At 51.6% G+C, this 13,891-nt stretch overlaps 1 protein-coding gene across 1 annotated transcript; it reads left to right on the plus strand.

Moving 5' to 3' along the window:
• Positions 1–1,384: 1,384 nt before the first annotated feature.
• Positions 1,385–13,821, plus strand: SPOUT1 (SPOUT domain containing methyltransferase 1; the record flags this gene model as incomplete). The annotated part of the gene is made up of 12 exons (XM_080708564.1): positions 1,385–1,453; positions 1,999–2,044; positions 2,285–2,413; positions 7,137–7,296; positions 9,251–9,340; positions 9,413–9,462; positions 9,638–9,768; positions 11,423–11,495; positions 11,584–11,682; positions 12,865–12,967; positions 13,112–13,259; positions 13,753–13,821. Exons 1-12 carry the CDS (start codon positions 1,418–1,420, stop codon positions 13,819–13,821), a joined length of 1,134 nt encoding a protein of 377 aa, XP_080564690.1. The 5' UTR covers positions 1,385–1,417.
• Between the last annotated feature and the right edge of the window lie 70 nt (positions 13,822–13,891).

The raw sequence follows: 13,891 nt of genomic DNA on the forward strand, positions 1-13,891 counted from the left end.
TTTGCAGACAGCCTCAGCTATTTAGTGAGGCCCTCTGCAACTCAGTGAGACTGTTTCAAAATAAAGAATAAAAAAATAGGGCTAGGGGTGTAGCTCAGAGGTAGAATGCCCCTGGGTTCAATTCCCAGCACAAAAAGAGTAAATGAACAAATCTTTTTATTTTTTTGGAGGTGGTACTGGGGCTTGAACTCAAGGGCATTGTACCTCCGAGCTACAACCCCAGCCCTATTTTATTTTATTTTATTTTTTTTTTTTGCTTTGAAACAGGGTCTCATTAAGTTGCAGAGGGTCTCGCTAAATTGCTGAGGCTGGCTACGAATATGCCAGCCTCCTGTCTCAGTCTCCCAAGTACTGGGATTACAAGCGAGACACCATGCTTAGAATCTATTTTTTTTAATCTGATTTTTTTTTCTTGGTGGTGGTACTGGGGGTTGAAACTAGAAGCACTGAGCTATGAGCTACACTCCAAATCCGTGTGTGTGTGTGTGTGTGTGTGTGTGTGTGTGTGGGTGGGTGGCGGAGGGGGGTCCTGGGGATTGAGTCTTGGGGTATTCTGCCTCTAAGCTACAACCCCAGCCCAGTTTTATTTAGAAACAGGGTCTCGGTAGGTTGCTTAGAGCCTCGCTAAATATCGAGACTTAGCCGGGCGTGGTGGCGCACACTTTTAATCCCAGCATTGGGGAGGCTGGGACAGTAGGATCGCGGTTCGCGGACAGCCTCAGCTACTTAGTCCCTCCGCAATTTAGTGAGATCCTGTTTCAAAATAAAAAAATAATAATAAAAAAAAAACTAGGGCAGGGGGTGTAGCTCAGAGGTAAAATACCCCTGGGTTCCATCCCCAGACTCGCAAAATAAATAAATAAATAAATAAATAAATAAATAAATAAATAAAATTTCGAGACTTGCTGTCCTTTCATCTCGGCTTCCCAAATTTGGGAATACAGGCATGCACCACCACGCCCGCCACTTCTCTCTTTCTTTCTTTCTTTCTTTCTTTCTTTCTTTCTTTCTTTCTTTTTCTTTCTTTCCTTCCTTCCTTCTTTTTGAACATGGTCTCTAGGTTGCTGAAGCTGTCCTGGAACTGGCGATGCTTCTGTCTCAGCTTCCCAAGTACCGGGATTACAAGCATCGCCGCCACAGACAGCCGAATAAATTATTTCTACAGTGATTTTCATCTCTGAATCACCCTCCAGCTCTGGAAATAAAGTCCTTTTGCAGAAAACGACGCTGAGGTGTGGTATCCCCCGAGTCCTCTCGGGTCACCGCGCCCACGCGGGCTCCAGCTCGGGTACAGCTTCCGCGAGCCTAGGCCACGCCCCCACGCCCACGGGTGCTCCTATTGGGCGGCCCGGCGGGGGTGTGGCCGCACGGTCTGCATCTGATTGGCAGGGGTGTGGCCGACGGCAGGAGGTGGAACATGGCGGAGCGCGGGAGGAAGCGGCCTTGCGGCCCGGTAGGTGCAGCCGGCGGACTCGGGGCCTGCGGGGCCTGGGGCGTCCGCCTGCGCCCCCCGGGGCCTGCCCGCGCCCCCGCTCGCTGCGCTGGCTGGTTGAAGGCCTGAGGCCTCGGGGAGCGCCCCCCACCCCGGGCTGAGGTCTGCAGGAGGAGCCGGCCGGGACGGGCGCGTGCCTGCCGCCCGAATCCTCGTGGCCCTCCGCTGGTTCCGGAGGGGGGCCCCGCTTGCTGTCCCCAGCCTTGGCTTGGCTTAGGACTTGCAGGGCGGCTGTGGGCAGTTCCAGCCCTTGAGCTTTAGGTTTTTCTATCCTGTGGGAACTCATTCAACAGTTTGATTGCCCACTGTGGCCGATCCTAGGCATTGGGGTCCAGCGGGCGCCTGCCCTCCAGATGTGTTTTCTGGGGCAGCGGTGTATGGCAGCCCCCCGGCTTCCTCCCTGTCCTGGCGTCGAGGGATAGGATGGCTGTGGAGCCCCGTGTCCACTCCCCGGGCAGCTGGGAACATTCAGCCTCTCACTCTTAATCCTCCTCACGCTTCTCCAGGGTGAATTCGGCCAGAGGGTTGAGTGGAGAAAATGGAAGCAACAGAGTAAGTTTGGGCTGGTGCAGGGGTGGGGAGGAGTCCACGCCCGCCCTTCTCCAGCCTGCACCGCCAGGGCAGCTCTGGGGAAGGACACAGCTCCGCCGCCCGAGTCTCCTTGCATCCAAGTGGGGCGGCCCTGGCTGCGCACCCAGCGGCACCCAGCACCCTGGCTGACCCCGTGGCAGGGACGCTCCCCTTGACTGCGCCAAGTCTCCCGGCCACCAATCAGGATGTGCTCTGATCTAGAGAAAGAGGAGAAAAAGAAGTGGAAGGACCTCAAAATGACAAAGAAGCTGGAGCGACAGCGGGCGCAGGAGGAGCAGGCCCGGCGCCAGGAGGAGGAGCAGGAGGCAGCTGCTCAGAGGGGGGACCAGGGTGAGTGGCCGGGTCCTGGGAGGCGCACAGGTGGTGTGGCCTGCTGGGTGCCGGCGCAGAGCAGAGAGTGTCACCTAGAAGAGCCTTAGTGATCGTTATGCCCACACATCGGGTCCTGACAGGGAAACTGGGGCCCAGGCAAGGGGAGGGTTATTGTATCTCTTAACTTTAGATTTTGAGAATCTCATAATTTTTTGTTTCATTCCTTTTTTTTTTTTTTTTGTGGTACTGAGGATTGAACTATGCCCAAACCCTATTTTATTTATTTATTTATTTATTTATTTATCTATTTTTAGGTCTGGGGATGGAACCTAGGGGCATTAGACCTCCGAACTACACCCCCAGCCTCTTTTTTTTTTTTTTTTTTTTTGGTGGTACTGGGGGTGAAACCCAGGGACTTTCTACCTCCAGGCTATACTCCCAGACCTATTTTATATTTTATTTGGAAACAGGGTCTCACTAAGTTGCTGAGAGCCTCACTAAGTAGCTGAGGCTGGCTTTGAACCTGTGCAGTCCTTCTGTCTCAGCCTCCCAAGTGCGGGGATTAGAAGCCTGTGCCACCATGCCTGGCCCCCCCCCAGCCCTATTTTTCTTCTTTATTTTGAAATAGGGTCTCACTGAGTTGCAAAAAGCCTCATTAAGTAGCTTAGGCTGTCTGTGAACTGTGATCCTCTGGTCTCCGCCTTCTGAATGCTGGAATTACAAGTGAGAGCCACCACGCCCGGCTTTATTTTACTTGAAACAGAATCTCACTAACCGTGCACTGGCCTTGGACCTGTGATCCTCCTTTCTCAGCCTCCCAAGCATGGGAATATAGGTGTGGGCCATCCTGCCCAGCTTACTTTTTTTTTTTTTTTTTTTGGTGGTACTGGGGATGGAACCCAGGGGCCTTCTACCTCCGGGCTACACTCCCAGACCTATTTTATACTTTATTTGGAAACAGGGTCTCTTAAGCCAGTTGAGGCTGGCTTCGAACCTCCACGATCCTCCTGTCTCAGTCTCCCAAGTACAGGGATTACAAGCGTGCGCCACCATGCCTGGCATTTTTTTGCTTTTTTATTGAGTATTTTTCTGCATGCTTCAATTTTATTTTCCTTTTAATTTTTATTTCCTAATGAAAATGCTTCCCTATTTCCCATTATAAGTACAGTATGCTCAAAACAATACAGAAAGCTAGGCATGGTAACAACAGCCTATGATCTGAGTACTTGGGAGGCTAAGAAAAGAGGATCACAGGTTTGAGACCAGCCTCAGCATTTAGCAAGACCTTGTTTAAAATTTAAAAAAATAAGCCGGGTATGGTGTTGCACACTTATAATCCCAGCATTTGGGAGGCTGAGACAGGAGGATCTCAATTCGAAGACCTCCTCAGCTACTATTTAGTGAGGCCCTTTGCAACTCAGTGAGACCCTGTTTCAAAATAAAGAATAAAAATAAGGCTGTGGGTGTAGCTTGGAGGTACAATGCCCCTGGGTTCTATCCCCAGTACCAATTTTTTTTTTTTTTTTTTTTTTTTTTTTTGTGGTGCTGGGGATCCTGGAAGCCCTTCTACCTCAGGGCTACACTCCCAGACCTATTTTATATATATTTTTTTGGAAACAAGGTCTCTTAAGCCAGCAAGGCTGGCTTTGCCAAAAAAAAAAAAAAAAAAAAAAAAATAGGGCTGCGGTTGTATCTCAGAGGTAGAATGTCCTGACTTCAATCCTCAGTACCAAAAGAAAAAAAAAAAAAAAAAAAAATAGCTGTAATCCCAGTACTTGGGAAGCTGAGAGAGAAGGATTGTCGGTTTGTGGCCGGCCTCAGCAATTTAGGGAGGCCTTCTGCAATTTAGTGAAATTCTCTTTCAAAATGAAAAATAAAGTAGGGCAATAGGGCTGGGGTATATAGCTTAGAGGTAGAGTGCTCCTGGGTTCACTCCCCAGCAAACACACACACACACACACACACACACACACACACACACACACACACACCAACACCCCAACCAAAATACAGAAAACTACAAAGAAAAAAGATGAACAGCCAGGTGTGATGATGCATGCTTGTAATCCCAGTACTCGGAAGGCTGAGACAGGAGGATTGTAGGTTGGAGGGGATCATAGGTTCGAGGCCAGCCTCAACTACCTAGGCCCTCTGCGACTTAGTGAGACCATGTTTCAAAAAATAAAGAAGAAAAAGATAGGAATGGGGGTGTAGCTGATGGGTAGAATGCCCCTGGTTTCAATCCCCAGTACACAAAAACAGATACAATTTTACAACAGTGAACAGCATTTGATGTTTCTGAATGGGGCTTTCCTCGTCTCATTTTATGCCTGGAATTTTCTTCCACAGCCCTAACAAAATGTATCTTTTTTTCTTCAGCTAGATTCACAAGGACAGGTCAGAGAGCCACACTGCGCCTTTATAGAGCCATGATGGTGGTAACAGTTGAGAAGGGACCAGCTGAACAGGTTGTCTGTGCCAGGGACCGGGAAGCTGTGACGGGCCGCGTCTTGTGGGGTTCCCGTGGGTAACCCTGGGAGCCAGAGAAGGTGGTGCTTGATCTAGAGCCGCCATCACACGGCGCAGACGCCCCGCTTTCCGTGTGACCGTGGACCACACATTTGACTTCTTCTGGGCTACAGATTCCTCGCCCATAATTGGGGACGATGGAAGTGTAGCTGTCCCTCCACATCCATAGGGCACTGGTTCCAGGATCCTCCTACCCAAAGGATACCAGCTTCTGTAGATGCTCATGACTTAAATAAGATGGCATGGCATTGGCGCAACACACACCCTCCTGTACACTTCTCGCCCTGAGGTACTGAAGATCACACTCGGGGTGTTCTACCACCGAGCTATATCCCCTGCCCTGTTTATTTATTTTTGTTGTACTGGGGATTGAGCCCAGGGCATTCTGCCTCTGAGCTATACCTCCAGCCCTATTTTTTTTTTTTTAAATTTTGAAACAGGGTCTAAGTTGCAGAGGGCCTCACCAAATGGGTGAGGCTAGCCAGAACTGTAGCGGGTGGCTGCTACCACAGGTGCAGCTGTTGTTAGACGGGCTCCTGCACGAATGTCACGGAGTCAGGATAACAGGAGAAGCAGGGTGGCTGGGGGAGAGAGGTCTCCATCTTGTCCAACCGGCACCTTCTTTCTTTTTTTTTTTTTTTTTGCGGCACTAGGGATGGAACCCGGGGCATTCTACCCCCAAGCTACACCTCCAGCTCTATTTCCTTTATCCTTTATTTTGAAACGGTCTCACTGAGTTGCAAAGGGTCTGAGTAGTAGCTGAGGCTGTCTGTGAACCGCAATCCTCCCGTCTCAGTCTCCCAAATGCTGGGATTACAAGCGTGCGCCACCACGCCCGGCTCAGCACCTTCTTTTTATTGGTAGTTTTTAACCAAAACATTACAGAGAATGATTAATTACAGGAAGCAGTAAATAGATCATAGGGTAAATAAAGGATTAAACAACAAGATAATCAGGATGATTCAGAAAAAGACAGTAAGACAATCATAGCTGAGTCATGGAGCAAAAGAATAAACAATATTGAAAAGGAGGGAATGGTCAGGGTCCCTTCTTATGGGTCAGGGTCTCAATTTATCAGTCCCATCGGTCCTTGGAAACTTGCTTGTGTGCCAACAATCTCCACTTGGGTGGGCAGTTTGTGCCCCTCCCAAGCCTGACTGAGGTGGCCCTAAGGTCACCTTAGGGCTGATGAATAAGAAGGCCTCCAAAATGAACCTGCGCTCCTCCCGTCTCCGTCTCCCAAGTACTGAGATTACAAGTGTGCACCACACCTGGCTTATGTTTTATTTTGAAACAGGATGTCTCAAAGTTGTTGAGGCTGGCCTTGAACCTAAGTTTTCATGTCTCAGCCTCCCAAATCTCAGCCTCCCAAATACTGGGATTATAGGTATGTGTCAGCATGCTTGGTTTTTGGTTTGGTTTGGTTTGGTTTTTGTGGTGGTACTGGGGTTCCTGGAAGCCCTTCTACCTCCGGGCTACACTCCCAGACCTATTTTATATTTTTATTTGGAAACAGGGTCTCTTAAACCAGAGCGGCTGGCTTCGAACCTGCGCGATCCTCCTGTCTCCGCCTCCCAAGCATGAGGATGACAAGCGTGCGCCACCACACCGGACTGTTTTATTTTGAAACAAGGTTTCACTAACTTGTTGAGGGTCCAGGTTGCTGAGGCTGGTAACTTACAAGCATGCACCGTTATGTCTGGCTCTGCCCTATTTTTTCCTTTGAGATAGAGGTTTTGCTAAGTTGCCCATACTATTCTCGAACCACTCCCCGATCTTGCCCGGTGGTCTGCCTGCTCGTTTGGAGGAGCCTTAAAGAGTACCGTGTTCATTTTCCTCCTGGACGGACTGAAATTCACAGGAGCTGGGTTCATTTTACCGATCTCAGAATTCCTTCCGTTTGAGCCGGGCGTGGTGGTGCACGCTTGTCATCCCCGCACTTGGGAGGCGGAGACAGGAGGATCGCGCAGGTTTGAAGCCAGCCGCGCTGGCTTAAGAGACCCTGTTTCCAAATAAAAATATATAAAAATAGGTCTGGGAGTGTAGCCCGGAGGTAGAAGGGCTTCCAGAAACCCCAGTACCACCAAAAAAAAAAAAAAAAATTCCTTCCGTTTGGACAATTCTCTAACCCTGGGCCCTGAGGACTGGAATGGTAGGGCATGGGTGAGACCCTGACCTCTCAGACTTACAGGATACACTTCTCCCCCCCCAGGACGGCCCTACACCCTGAGCGTGGCCTTGCCGGGCTCCATCCTGGACAACGCCCAGTCGCCCGAGCTCCGCACCTACCTGGCTGGCCAGATTGCCAGGGCCTGCGCCATCTTCTGCGTTGACGAGATCGTGGTGTTCGATGAGGAGGGCCAAGATGCCAAGTGCGGGGCCACCCGAGGGCACCGGGCTCCGGAGGGGAAGGGCCGCCATCCATAGCTGTGGCTTCCCACTGCCTACCTGCCTGGCTCTTCCCAAGTGTCCTGCCCAGAATCCCCAGTGTAATCCTTAGTGGGTGCAGTGGCCAGGCCGGGCAGTGACCACAGAGGCCAGTAGGGAGGGAGGAGCTCTAGGAAAGGACTGTGGGGGGCAGAGCTGTATTTATTTATTTGATGCCAGGGATTGAGTCTGGGGTATGCGCTCTAGCGCTGAGCTGTATCCCAAGCCAGAAATATGTTTTTGCTTTGTTTTGTTTTTTGTTGTACTGGGGATTGAATTCAGAGGCATTCTACCTGTGAGCTACATCTCTAGCCCTATTTTTTTTTTTTTTTTTCTTTTTTGCGGGTTTGGGGATGGAACCCAGGAGCATTTGATCTCCAAGCTACACCCCCTGCCCTATTTTTTATTCTTTATTTTGAGACAGGGTCTCACTAAGTTGCGGAGGACCTCACTAAGTAGCTGAGGCTGTCCGCGAACCGTGATCCTCCTGTCTCAGCCTCCCAAATGCTGGGATTACAAGCGTGCACCACCACGCCTGGTTTCTAGCCATATTTTTAATTTTTATTTATTTTTTGGTGTGTAGTACTAAGGATAGAACCCAGGTGCTAGGGTGTACCTTCAAGCTACACCCCCAGACCTATTTTATTTTATTTATGGTACTGGAGGTGGAACCCAGGGGCTTTTCTACCTCCGGGCCATACTCCCAGACCTATTTTTACTTTATTTGGAAACAGGGTCTCACTCAGTTGCTGAGAGCCTCACTAAGTAGCGGAGGCTGGCTTCGAACCTGTGCAATCCTCCTGTCTCAGCCTCCCAAACCCTGGGATTAGCCACGCCCAGCTCGACCTATTTTATTTTGAAACAGGGTTACACTAAGTTGCAGAGAGCCTCAGTAAGAGGATGAGGCTGGCTGTGAACCTTTGATCCTCCTGTTCAGCCTCCTGAGCACTGGGATTACAAACTTGTGCCATGACACCCAGCTCTGCAGTTGGAGTGTGTGTGTGTGTGTGTGTGTGTGTGTGTGTGTGTACGCGCGCGCGCTGGGGGTTTACTGGAAATGGAACCCAGGAGCATTCTACCTCCAAGTTACCCCCACACACAAACTCTTTTCTCTTCCATTCTTTTTTGTGTCCTTTCTTTCCTTCCTTCCTTCCTTCCTTCCTTTCTTTCTTTCTTTCTTTCTTTCTTTCTTTCTTTCTTTCTTTCTTTCTGCAGTACTGCGGATTGAACCCAAGGGCATTTTACTTTCAAGCTACCCTCTAGCCCCTGTTTTATTCTTTTATTTGAGATGTCTCACTAAATTGCGGAGGACGTCATAGGTTGCTGAAACTGGCTGCAAACCTGCAATCCTCCTGTCTCTGCCTCCCAAGTACTGGGATTACAAGCATGAGCCACCACACCTAGCTCTGCAATTGAACTTTTTTCCCCCCAGTACTGGGGATGGAACCCAGAAGGATTCTACATCCAAGCTACACCCCCAGCCCTATTTTTTAGTGGTTTTTTTTTTTTTTTTTTTTTTTTGCGGGTCTGGGAATGGAACCCAGGGGCATTCAACCTCCGAGCTCACCCCCTGCCCTATTTTTTATTCTTTATTTTGAAACCAGGTCTCACTGAGTTGCAGAGGGCCTCACTAAGTAGCTGAGGCTGTCCGCGAGCCGCGATCCTCCAGGTCTCAGCCTCCAGAATGCTGGGATCACAAACTGCGCCACCACGCCCGGCTTTTAGTGTTATTTTGAAACAGGGTCTCACTAAGTTTTGGAGGACCTAAGTAGCTGAGACTGGCCACGAAGCTATGATCCTCCTGTCTCAGCCTCCCAAGTACCAGGATTAGAAGTGTTTGCTACCATGCCCAGCTCTGCTATTGGATTTTGAGCCCTGTCTCTCCCCATCTCTCTCCAGGACTGTGGAAGGGGAATTCAGGGGAGTGGGCAAAAAGGGGCAGGCTTGCGTACAGCTGGCCCGCATCCTGCAGTACCTGGAGTGTCCACAGTAAGCAGGGACTTCCCTGGGTGGGCGGGGTGGCCTCCCCTGGGAGCCTCCTGAGACCACGTTCTCTGCTAGGTACCTGAGAAAGGCGTTCTTCCCCAAGCACCAGGATCTGCAGTTTGCAGGTGTGTCTAGTGGGCCTGAAGCCTACTTCCCCATGGCTCCTCCCCCAGACACAGGCCTGCCTTCCACTGCTGGGGGGGGCGGGGGCGACGACCAAGGGCAGCTCTGGACTCAGAGCCCCACTCACCCCGCGCTTTAGCATCCCCCATACGCCTCCTAACACCACCCCTCCAACAGGGCTCCTGAACCCCTTGGACAGTCCTCACCACATGCGGCAGGAGGAGGAATCCGAGTATCGAGAGGGCGTCGTGGTGGACAGGCCCACCCGGCCGGGCCACGGCTCCTTTGTCAACTGTGGCATGAAGAAGGTAGGAACAGAAAGGTGGGCTGAGACACACTCTAGGGACGCATGCTAGCAGCCAGGCACAGGGGCGCACACCTGGACGCAGGAGGAGGACCAATCAAGATCATAGCCAGGTGTGATGGCGCACTCTTATAATTCCAGTACTCGGGAGGCTGAGACAGGAGGATCACAAGTTCGTGGCCAGCCTCAGCTACTTAGTGAGACCCAGTTTCAAAATAATAGGGCCCGGAGCTGGGTGTGGTGGCACACGCTTGTAATTCCAGTATTTGGGAGGCTGAGGCAGGAGGAGCCTCAGTTACTTAATGAGGCCCTCTGCAACTCAGTGAGACCCTGTTTAAAAATAAAGAATAAAAATTAGGGCTGAGGGTGTATCTTGGAGGTAGAATGCCCCCAGGTTCCATCCTTAGTACCGAAAAAAAAAAAAAAAAGAAAATAGAATGCCCCTAGGCTCGATCCCTCGTGCCACCAAGAGAAGGAAGAAGTGGCATACCAGGATGATGCAGACCAGAAACTCGGGGAAGAAGGTGCCGTCGGATGTGCAGAACCCCAGGTTGGCACAGAACCCAGTCATGAGCCACCATTACGCTGCTCAGCTCGCATGTGTTCACCATTTATTTCAATCCAGGGTTTGTGCAGTATGGAAATAACCATTGCTTACAGGGAATTTTCAGTTTGATAGATGAGGAAACTGAGGCTTGCGGGGGGTAGGTCACTTTTTTTGTGTGGTACTGGGGCTGGAACCCAGGAGCATTCTACATCCGAGCTACACCCCCAGCCCTATTTTTTATTGTTTTTTGTTTTGTTTTGTTTTGGGGGGTGTTGGTGGTACTGGGGGTGGAACCCAGGGGCTTTCTACCTCCAGGTTATACTCCCAGACCTATTTTCTATTTCATTTGGAAACAGGGTCTCGCTAAGTTGCTGAGAGCCTAAGTAGCTGAGGCTGGCTTCACACCTGCACGATCCTCCTGTCTCAGCCTCCCAAGCACGGGGATTACAAGCGTGCACCACCACGCCCGGCTTGTTATTCTTTTTTTTTTTTTTTTTTTGGTGGTACTGGGGTTCCTGGAAGCCCTTCTACCTCTGGGCTACACTCCCAGACCTATTTTTATATTTTTATTTAGAAACAGGGTCTCCTAAGCCAGCGCGCGCGGCTGGCTTCGAACCTGCGTGATCCTCCTGTCTCCACCTCCCAAGCGCGGGGATTACAAGTGTGCGCCACCACGCCCAGCTATTCTTTATTTTGAAATAGGGTTTCGCTGAGTTGCAAAGGGCTTCACTATGTAGCTGAGGCTGTCCGTGAACCGCAATCTTCAGGTCTCAGCCTCCCGAATGCTGGGATTACAAGCGTGTGCCACCGTGCCTGGCTAAGTCACCTTCTTAAACTCTGATAGCTACTAAGTGACAAAGCCGTCAAAATCTAGAAAACTGGGATTTCCTGGCCTGTGCTAAGCCCCAAGCCTTGGTTCCCGACCCGTGCCTTGCGACAGTCCCCCAAGCAGTCCGGCCCAGTGGCAGCCCAGGAGGATGGCAGATGACCTGGACCCCTTGGTTGGAGGTGCCCTCGCCAGGCCTGTGGTTCCTCCATCCGGCAAGGTCTCCAAGGGCAGGGGTCCATGCTGGCTGTGGTGCAGGGCACCCATTTCTTGGCCTCTCCCCAGGAGGTGAAGATTGACAAGAACCTGGAGCCTGGACTGCGGGTGACCGTGCGGCTGGACAAGAAGCAACCCCCAGGTCTCTGGAAGCTTCCCTCCGCTCTGAGCTCCACCTTCCACCTCCCGGGCTCCCCACTTCATCTTTACAGGTTCTCTCTTCCTTCCAGAATGCAAGACCTACCGGGGGACGGTTGTGTCGTCACAGGACCCTCGCACTAAAGCTGGTCTCTACTGGGGCTACACCGTCCGGCTGGCCTCCTGCCTCAGTAAGGACAGAGCTTCCTTCTCTGAATGCCCAGCCACCCCTCTGCTTGGGAGGCAAGAGAGTCCTGCTTGACCCAAGTCGGCCTGTCAGTTGAGCGAGTCCTTCGGCAAGCGTTTGCTCTGGGCTGCGGTCTCCCTGAATGTGCTGGCTTTCTGAAAAAGTTTCATGGTTGATTAATATTGTCTGGGTGAGCAGCTGGGCATGGTGGCTTCTGCTTGTAATCCCAGTTCTCAGGCCAAGACAGGTGGATCACAGGTTGGGGGACAGTCTCAGCAATATAGCAAGACCCTGTTTCTTTTCTTCTTTTTTTTTTTTTTTTTTTTTTTGGTGGTACTGGGGGTAGAACCCAGGGGCTTTTCTACCTCTGGGCTGTAATCCCAGACCTATTTTTGTTTATATTTTATTTGGAAACAGGGTCTCACTAAGTTGCTGAGAGCCTCACTAAGTAGCTGAGGCTGGCTTCAAACCTGTGCGATCCTCCTGTCTCGGCCTCCCAAGTGCGGGGATTACAAGCGTGCGCCACCACGCCCGGCTGCAAGACCCTGTTTCAAAAGTAAAAGGGGAGCCAGACATGGTGGCAAACGTGTGTAATCCCAGTGCTTGGGAGGCTAAGACAGGAGGTTCACAGGTTTGCAGCCAGCTTCAGCAACTTAGTGTGGCCCTCTGCAACTTAGTGAGATTCTGTTTCAAAGTAAAGAATTAAAAAAAAAAAAATAAATATATATATATATATATATATATATATATATATATATATATATATATATATATATATATATATATATATGGCTGGAGTGCAGCTCAGCGGTAGAATGCCCCAGGGTGTAATTCCAGTACAGCAAAAATAAAAATAAATAAATAAATAAATAAATAAATAAGCTAAAAAGGGTTGGGGGTGGCTTGGAGGTGAAGCACCCTTGGTTCAATCTCTAGTCCCATAATAGTAATGTCCAGATGATTGTGCAGAGGGGGAGATGAGTCAAAGGTCTAGAGGTTCTTGGAGCTCCGTCCTGCCACGCTCTGTTCCCCAGTTAGCCGCAGGCTCAGCTTCCACCAGTGCCTAGTCCTTGACCTCTCAAGAGCAGAGCTGGGCTTCAGAGTGTCTCCCTTACCAGAGCTCCCGCTCCACCCCATCCAGCCCCCCCCAAGAGCAGGACCCTCATTGAGCTGGTTCCACCCTCAGGTGCTGTGTTTTCTGAGGCCCCCTTCCAGGACGGCTACGACCTGACCATCGGGACATCAGAGCGTGGCTCAAACGTGGCCTCTGCCCAGCTGCCCAGCTTCAGGTGGGTGCTGTCTGGGGCAGGGCCAGGGGAGGAAGGAAGGAGCCAGGAACTGCCCAGTGGGTGGAGGCTGCCTAGACCCGGCTCTTGCCCTGAGGGACAGCCAGGTGCCTGGAGGAATGGCTCACGTGGCCTCTCCTGGGTCAGGCATGCTCTCGTGGTGTTTGGGGGTCTGCAAGGACTGGAAGTTGGAGTGGATGCCGACCCCAACCTGGAGGTGGCTGAACCCAGCGTGCTCTTCGACCTGTACGTGAACACGTGCCCGGGCCAGGGCAGCCGCACCATCCGTACCGAGGTGAGCCACCCGGCTACCCTGGGTCCTTCTCAGTCCCTCGCCACAGCAGACTAGTGGCAGGGACAGATGCGGCTGTGGGTGGTAAGTCCTGAGCGCCAAGCCAGGAGTGGTGGCGCATGCTTGGAATCCCAGGACTTAAAAGGCTGAGAGAGCCGGTGTCCTTCCCCGGCCCTCTGTGCCTTAGCTGTGTGCAGTGTGACCTCAGCCCTGCCGCCTCTTCTGTGGCCACGGTGAATATGGCTGCTCTCCCCTTGGGGTCTCCCGTGCATCTCTGTGCCCTGGGGAGCCTGTGCCACCCGGGCACCCATGAACCTGTGTGCCCGCTCTGAGGCCAGTACGAAGCGCCATCCCTGTGAGCGCTGTGCTCTCTGCACATGCTCATCTCAGGATGGACCTGGGTCTGGCCCTAACTTCTGGGGACCCTCAAGGACAGTTGACCAACAGGGCCGGGTCCCGGGTGGTCAGGCTGTGAAGACGCCCACTTTTCTTCCAGGAAGCCATCCTCATCTCCCTGGCTGCGCTGCAGCCCGGCCTCACCCAGGCGGGCACCCGGCCTGCCTGAAGATGGTTTTGGGTCCAGCATGTGGAGGAGCAGCAGTGGAACTGGGGGTTCCTGCAGGGTACCTGGAACA

Source organism: Muscardinus avellanarius (assembly GCF_963383645.1).
Source record: "Muscardinus avellanarius genome assembly, chromosome: 13".
Classification (NCBI taxonomy): domain Eukaryota; kingdom Metazoa; phylum Chordata; class Mammalia; order Rodentia; family Gliridae; genus Muscardinus; species Muscardinus avellanarius.